The 8,081-nt window shown below is 37.2% G+C and overlaps 1 protein-coding gene across 1 annotated transcript; it reads left to right on the forward strand.

Annotated features, from left to right (window-relative positions):
* Nucleotides 1-72: 72 nt before the first annotated feature.
* On the forward strand, nt 73-4,255 carry LOC108872786 (estradiol 17-beta-dehydrogenase 8). Its single transcript, XM_018660645.2, has 9 exons — nt 73-194; nt 2,225-2,427; nt 2,580-2,696; nt 2,796-2,891; nt 3,042-3,127; nt 3,217-3,301; nt 3,604-3,646; nt 3,768-3,842; nt 3,980-4,255. Exons 1-9 carry the CDS (start codon nt 149-151, stop codon nt 3,997-3,999), a joined length of 771 nt encoding a protein of 256 aa, XP_018516161.1. The 5' UTR covers nt 73-148; the 3' UTR covers nt 4,000-4,255.
* Nucleotides 4,256-8,081: the final 3,826 nt, after the last annotated feature.

Raw genomic sequence — 8,081 nt, forward strand, 5'->3', positions numbered from 1 at the left:
TCTCTGTTTTAGTATCGGTAAAGTCAACAATGTGTGAATTTATGATAAAACCTGTTTGTAACTGCACTCATGTCAAGCTAAAGAATCCACGGTGTTTCGGCCTCCTGTGGACAAACCGAGAACTACAACAACGCGGGAGAAAACTGTCATGGCGGCTGCCACAAGACTTATATCAAGGTTGACACTGGTCACTGGTAAATCTATATTTTAACTTGAATCAATCAATATATCTTGACAAAGAAGAAAGAAAGGCGATCGGAACATTGTGTCGTTTGAAATAAGCGTTTTTTAACGTTGAGTTTTCGGTGTTACTCTGTCAGTTCCCCCGATTTAAACCAACGAGCAAACAACAGCAGATGTTTAAGTTAAATTTAATCGCTTCTTACTGAGGTTTGGTAAAGTTTGTTTACTGATCAACAACGTAGTTAATGAACTTTTGGGTTTGGGTTTAGCCAGTTAAACCTTTTGTCCTGATGAGGATCAAACAAAGTAGTATTTACGACTAAATTAAATTAGATTTGGACGTAAAATGGACGTTCACGGACGTTAAATTTGGACATTGACCAGTTTGTACATGTGGATAGATCATAGATGTATTAGATGAATACCTCTTTATATGCACTCCATGGTGAGTACACAATGCAAGCTTTATTTTAGCTGCTTATTGTCCTTAACCTTTTGTTATCAAACATCGTCCTCTCATTTAGACCGACTACTTAAATGAACTAGTTCAATTGACAAACTTAAACTTGACTCATCAATATTTTCAAGTTGTGATAAGAATTTTTCAATGTCTTAAAAGTAATTTAGATAATTTCAGTCCTAATCCAGACTGTGCAGTTCACCAGAACAGGTTGGTGTAGTTTAAAGTTTTATTTTGAAAGTTGTCACCGGAAACAAATGTATGTAATTATGTCTATCTTTACACTTGAATTGATAAGATAACTGCCCTCTGGTGGCCACGTTACGATACTACATCTCTGTTTCCTATAGCGTTTATGCGTTTATTATCACTGTCTTTGAACATTAGAAATGAACAAAATAAACTTAAACTTAAGCAGAACCTAAGTAAAGTTTATTTCTCTGATCGATACTACAGTTAGTGAGCTTTTAGATTTGGTTTTAGCAAGTTAAACGTAAAGTGAAAGAATAAGCGAAAAAGCGATATTATTTTGGCCTCGAGTCATAAAATATTAATTAGAGCTGCAACTCACATTTCCTCTTATTATTATTGATTTTATCGGTTTATTACTCTCTGGGTTCGTCGTTTTGTCCATAACGTAGCTGAAAATTGTAAAAAGCTTGTGCAGTGTCGAGTCCAAATCTTCAAATACCTGGTCTAAAACCAAAAGTTATTCACTTCACAATCGTATAAATCAGAGAAAAGCTGCTCAATCGTTCATAATTAGCTTCGTTTTAGCTAACTATTGTCTGTCACAATTACTTTTGTCATCGGACACGGCCGTCGTATTTAGATAAACACTTTAAACGAACTAGTTCAGTTCACAAACGTAACTTTTGAAGGTTGTGTAAAGAATTGTGCTTAAAATAAATTAATTAGCCCATTTGTTCTAATACAGAATGTTTCGTTCACCGGAACACAACAGACTAGTCTAGTTTAAAGTTTTATTTTGAAAGCGCTCACCGGAAATAGAGGTTTATGTAATTATATTTATCTTTACACTTGAATGGAGAGCACACTGCTCTCTGGTGGCCACAGTGCGGTACTACACCTCTATTTTGAAGCTGGCGACACCTCTGAACGTTAGAAACCATAAAAACACTGTTTTTCCAACTTGCCCTTTTCTGTTTTGTTTTTCCTCTGTTTTATTTTTGGCAAAGTCAACAATGTGGGATTTCCAAAATACCTATTTTAAAATCGTGAGTTTGCTCTTGTCCTGATGACTAAGAGGCGGAGCCTAATTTAAGCTAGAACAGTAAAAACAGTGTAAAGTTATTCACTTTACAATCATATCAGTCACAGAAAAGATGGAAATCCTCACAGTAGAGAAGATCAATCATTGTTATCTGTTATCAGTTAATTGAATAATCATATCAGTTGTATTATAAATGATAAATCACCATCATTTGTTCTTCTGGCCTGAGCCAGTGGGCTGATGGGTGACAGAGTGAATCTGTAGCTCAGTCTCCTGTTTCAGAAGAAAACTAAATTCCCAAGACAAGCTGCAGTGTTTTATTCAGCATCTCCTCTCTTCTTATCCAGGAGGAGGCAGCGGGATTGGACGGGCGGTCTGCCAGCGTTTGGCCTCTGAAGGCGCCTCTGTGGTGGTCGCTGACATCAGCGAGGAGTCGGCCAATGAGACGCTGGGGATACTGCGGAGTGACCTGAAAGGGCAGGGTCACATGGCGGCTGTGGTGGACGTCTCGTCAAAGGAGAGTATAACAAAACTGGTCACAAACATACAGGTGTGTGTGTGTGTGTGTTGTACTGTGTGTTGTACTGTGGTTTCATTAAGTTACAGTTAATCTCCAGAGAAACACTTTGTGCTCTTTGATCGTCAGAATGTTTTGTCTCTTCTTTCCTCTCTGCTGACAGTTAATGTCCTCCCGCTCTGCAGACTCGTTACTTCCAGCCTCCCTCGGTGTGTGTGAACGCAGCAGGCATCACCCAGGACGACTTCCTGCTCAGCATGACGGAGGAACAGTTTGACAGAGTCATCCAGGTCAACCTGAAGGTACACACCAGTTTAGAGATGAAATAGTCCACGTACATCACATCAGAATGACAGTCCTGACTCAACCTGCACCTCTTCATTCACTCATGTTTGTCTCAGGGTTCATTCCTGGTTACACAGGCTGTCGCTCAGGCTCTGGTGGCCTGTGGAGCTCCCAAAGGATCCATCGTTACTGTAGGCAGCATCGTGGGAAAGGTGAGGTAACCCATCATTGGAAAACACAATTTAATGCTAAAGGTAGTTTGAAGGAGTTGTTCAGTCTGCTGTGAAAACATCTGGTGGATTTAAATGTACCTGAGGTGATACAGCAGCTGATGCACTGCAGCTTGTGTCTGTGTTCTGTAGGTGGGGAACATTGGACAGGTAAATTATGCTGCTTCTAAAGCTGGAGTGGAGGGTTTGACCAGAACCGCTGCCAAAGAGCTCAGCAGGTGAGAAGAGTCAGATCACCCAGAGAGTGATGAGTGGATTATTTAGCAAACCCCCCCCAGTTATCTGTGTTTCCCTGTCCTGTCCTCAGGTTTGGGATCCGGTGTAACTGTGTGCTCCCAGGATTCATATCGACTCCGATGACGGATAAAGTACCAGAGAAGGTCATTACCAAGGTACAGCACACGACCAGGTTCAGATAGATTTCTATCAGTTCATCTACCAGGAGAAGAATCACGTCAGGTCTAAACTGTTAATGTAGTGATATTCTAACCACTGCAGTTTATACAATTATAAATATAGATTTTGTGCATTTTTGATAAGAGAAGGTGTTTAAATAAAGTTTTAAAATGCAGCTACTTTTACCTCCTAGAAATATTTTCCTCTCAGAAATGGTATCTCCATCATATCTGTTCCCAGTGAACCTGCAGTGACATCCTCCTTCAATATATTTAACCCTATGATTCCTGTGTTTCAGATGAAATCCTTGGTGCCTATGGGAAGAATGGGCGAGTCTGCAGGTCAGCTCAGACACACGTTTAGCATAAGTGATTTGTTTTCACTGCAAACCTTTACCCTCTCTTTTTAAATATATTTATATATCACATTGTTGACTGTTGTTTTCTCCTTGTCGTCCTCCAGAGGTCGCTGATGTCTGTGCCTTTCTAGCCTCAGATGACTCTCGGTACATCACAGGAGCCAGCATCGAAGTGACAGGTACAGAGTGAATCAACTCTCTAATGTTTCTGTTTCTTTTATATTCAGGTCTTTTTATAACAAACAAGAGATAAGCTCATTTTAAAAGTGGCAGGTGTTTATACAAACTGTTCCTGATGTGTCTCTTTCTGTGACAGGTGGACTTTTCATGGGCTAAAGTCAAACGTCTGTCACCCTGATGAAGATCAATGGGAGGCGAGTTCCTTCGTAATTAATTTCATTGTTAAAGGGGTTCTGCCTTCATTGGTTCTTTGATCGTGATTACTGTTGATTATATGTGTACTATACAGTGTAAAGACACCTTTTTGTGCTAATATTTCTGTACAGAAAAAAAAATTGTGGTTTTAATTTGAATATATAAAACTCACTCCTTAATTTTTAAGTTTTCAGTTTAATAAAGGACTGTTCAATGAGTTTTTAGTGTGTCCTTTTTCAGGTTTTAGCCGATTACTGGCAGAAAATTGTGGAAAACAATATAAAACTTTACATCCGGTATCATACATATTTAAACATTAAATCTAATGCTTAGATTTTCAGTCTTCACCTTGTAAGTGAACAACTTCCGCTAAATCGACCAATCAGGAACGGCTGCTAAGTGGCGCATGACGAGCCGACCAATCAGCGACGTTACCAGACGTCTGTTGTCATTGACCTGCGGAAGTGGGGGAGGAGCGAGCGGAGCAGAGCGGCAGAGGAAGAAAGTCGGACAAACGAGTGGAAATATGGTGTAAAAACAATGTTTGAGTCGTCGCATCGGTTTGTTAGCGCTGTGAGAAAGTTTATTACTGAAGAAGTCCGAGTGGTACAACATACTTTGGAGCTGTATTTGTCGAAAAGGAGTGAGACTGAACGCTGAAGGTAAGGCAAACAGTTAGCGGCTAGCAGTAGCATTGAGCGTTAGCATCAGCGTTACCGTGTAATGATATCACTTAATCCCATTTTCAGTCGTTTTAATCTCGTGGGTAAGAGTGTGTTTGTGTGACTCAGGCTGAGTTGTGGCTACCTAACATGGACGGATGAAAATACAATGGACTCTTGGTTATTTGTGTAAATCCCTGTTTGTATTTGTTGTCACTTTGTGCTCCATTATGGTCGTTTTAACTCAGTTTAGTTTAGTTTAGTCTTGGTCAGTTTAAGTCAGTTTGTGGCAGATTATCAGGGCGATGTGATTATTTTATGTCTATTTGTGGTGGTGTTACATAGTTTTACATTTTCTTTCGCTCAGTTTTTTGTGGTTGTTTTGCACCATGTTGTGTCTTTGTAGCTTTGTGTCTGTTCCAGATCATTTACTATTCTTTGTGGCCATGTTGTGTTTCAGTGTGGCAGTTAAGCATCTCATTGTGATCATTTTGTGACTCCGTTTTTTGCCTCTTTGTCTTTTTGTGTGTCTTTGTAGCTTTTTGGTAGTAACCTGTCCATAGCCATTCATTAATTACTGATTAGAAATTTGTGGTGACTTGAGACCTTATTGAGCTCAGTTTTGTGTTAAATGCAAGCTTGATTTTAACTCTGTGGTCCTCCAAAAGTTTTAAACCTCAAGAGTAGGTCACAATGTATGAGCTGAGATTACTGTTAAAAATTATTTTAAAAAAAAGAATATTAAGAAACACTTCTCCTCTCTGAGATCAGTAAAGTCCTATTCTACTAACATCAATAAATTATTCACCTCAAAACTCAAAGTGTGATTGTCAAGGTTCTAGTGTTTACTTTTCAGTGTTGTTGTATTCTTATACACTGTTCAGGTTTTAGACGCAAGATATTTTTTATATTGAAGTATTTGTTTTTCAAGTGTTGCACTTGTGTTTTCCAGGTTTACTGGTTCAGTTGCTGCAGCCTGGACAGAGACACCAGCTCTCACCTTACAAACCAAACAGGTATCTGTAAAGATTTACCCAGTCTGAAAAAATATGTTGATGAGCTGAATTAATAATGTTTGTAAAAGTGTTATTGTTTAAAGCCTTGGTATTTAATTGAAACTGTTGATGAGGAATAGGTCATAGTGTATTGACCATTTTCCTTTGTATATTTCTTTTTATTTCCTCCAGGTGTCACCACTTCATCCACGATCGCAGAGAATCTTTGTACAATGAAGAAGACCAGGACAGAGGCCTCCTGGTAATTCACAGACAGGTTTACATCAACTGTCCAATTATGTTTCTTCAGTAATTGATCTGAAGTCTAAATAGTTTTTGTGTTCACAAAAATACTTAACTCATTATCCAAGTTTATTTACATAGTTCATCTCTTGCTCGTTCTCTCCCTCTCTCTCTGTCTTTCCATCTCTCTCCCTCTGAACATTTTAGGCACCACAGTTATTTTAAGATTTTTATTTATATTTTTGATATCAAGGATTCAAAAGGCTGTAGCTTGGAAGCAGTTAAGAGATAAAGGCATACATGACAAAAAGTTTACGATGGGAGTAAATTTACTCATCTGATACTCATCACTGAACAGGCGTCTTGACATTTTGCATGCTTTCTCTGTAATTCGCTCTATATTGCTGACTATGAGCACTTCCTCATCAGCTTGGAAGGGTGTCTTTCAATTTGATTTCCTCATACACTTTGTATAGACACATGCCCTGAAATGGTGTTTGGATTGAAGCAGCTCATGTCTGCAATCTAGTGGTAGAAAGTGGTAACAGGATTTGGCACTCTGTCTGGAGCTGTGGTCTATTTTTTTCATTTTCTTTGCTTGTCGCAATTTTGCAGCTTTGACGCTTAAAGGGTTAAACCATGTCTACTAAGCATCTTTGTGATCATTTAACGGCTTGTGGTACAATTATTAATTAAATAGTTGTATCATAAGCAGGTGTTTGATAAAGACTGTGGAAAATATCACTATGACTACATTACAGATGGTAGAGAAAAACAGTGTTTTCACTTGAATAACAGGAAATCAATACAATTTACAGCAGTTAGATGGTGGAGGTCTTTTATCTAAATAACAGCTTCCTAACACTTTTGTTTTCTTTCATCCACTTCAGGTCTTCAACTGCTGTCGTCTTCTCCTCCTGCAGAAAGTGTTAATCACAGTAACTGATCAATAAATCTGATTTTGCCCTCCTAAACTGTTCTCATTCATTTTTGACACTTAATTACAATATATTAATTAGTTACCTCTCACATTTCTCAGAGGTCAATACAAACCATGCAGTGAATATAGGAAAACAATTTGTTTACTGCACAGTACTTAAAAAGGTAAATGAAAATGAAAATTTGAAACCTATGAAAGACAGTTTTTACCTTTCCTAATATTGCTTTTCAAAAATGTTTTTTACTGAAAGTGCTAACCTAATTATTTTACTTAAATTTTATTTTATTTTCTCTGATGTTTTTTATGCCCTACAATGCTAAGACATTTTTTGACACCATACTATACTATGACATTTTTTGACTGTTTTTGACGCCATATTATACCATGACATTTTTTGACCATTTTTGATGCCATACTATACTATGACATTTTTTGGTGATTTTTTTATGACTAACTATACTATGGCATTTTTTGATTGTTTTTGATGCCATATTATACCATGACATTTTTTTCACCATTTTTGATGCCATACTATACTATGACATTTTTTGACAATTTTTGCCACCATACTATACTATGACATTTTTTGGTGATTTTTGATCCCTTACTATATTATGACATTTTTTGGTGATTTCTGACACCATATTGTACTATGACATTTTTTGATGCCATACTATACTAGGACATTTTTTGATGCCATACTATACTATGACATTTTTTGATGATTTTTGACGCCATATTATACCATGACATTTTTTGACCATTTTTGATGCCATACTATACTATGACATTTTTTGGTGATTTTTGACGCCACACTATACTATGACATTTTTTGACCATTTTTGATGCCATATTATACCATGACATTTTTTGACCATTTTTGATGCCATACTATGACATTTTTTGGTGATTTTTGATGCCATACTATACTATGACATTTTTTGGTGATTTTTTTATGACTAACTATACTATGGCATTTTTTGATCGTTTTTGATGCCATATTATACCATGACATTTTTTGACCATTTTTGATGCCATACTATACTATGACATTTTTTGGTGATTTTTGACACCATACTATACTATGACATTTTTTGATGCCGTAATATACCATGACATTTTTTTCACCATTTTTGATGCCATACTATGACATTTTTTGATGCCGTGATATACCATGACATTTTTTTCACCATTTTTGATGCC

The sequence above is a fragment of the Lates calcarifer genome, unplaced genomic scaffold, assembly GCF_001640805.2.
Source record: "Lates calcarifer isolate ASB-BC8 unplaced genomic scaffold, TLL_Latcal_v3 _unitig_4977_quiver_959, whole genome shotgun sequence".
Classification (NCBI taxonomy): domain Eukaryota; kingdom Metazoa; phylum Chordata; class Actinopteri; family Centropomidae; genus Lates; species Lates calcarifer.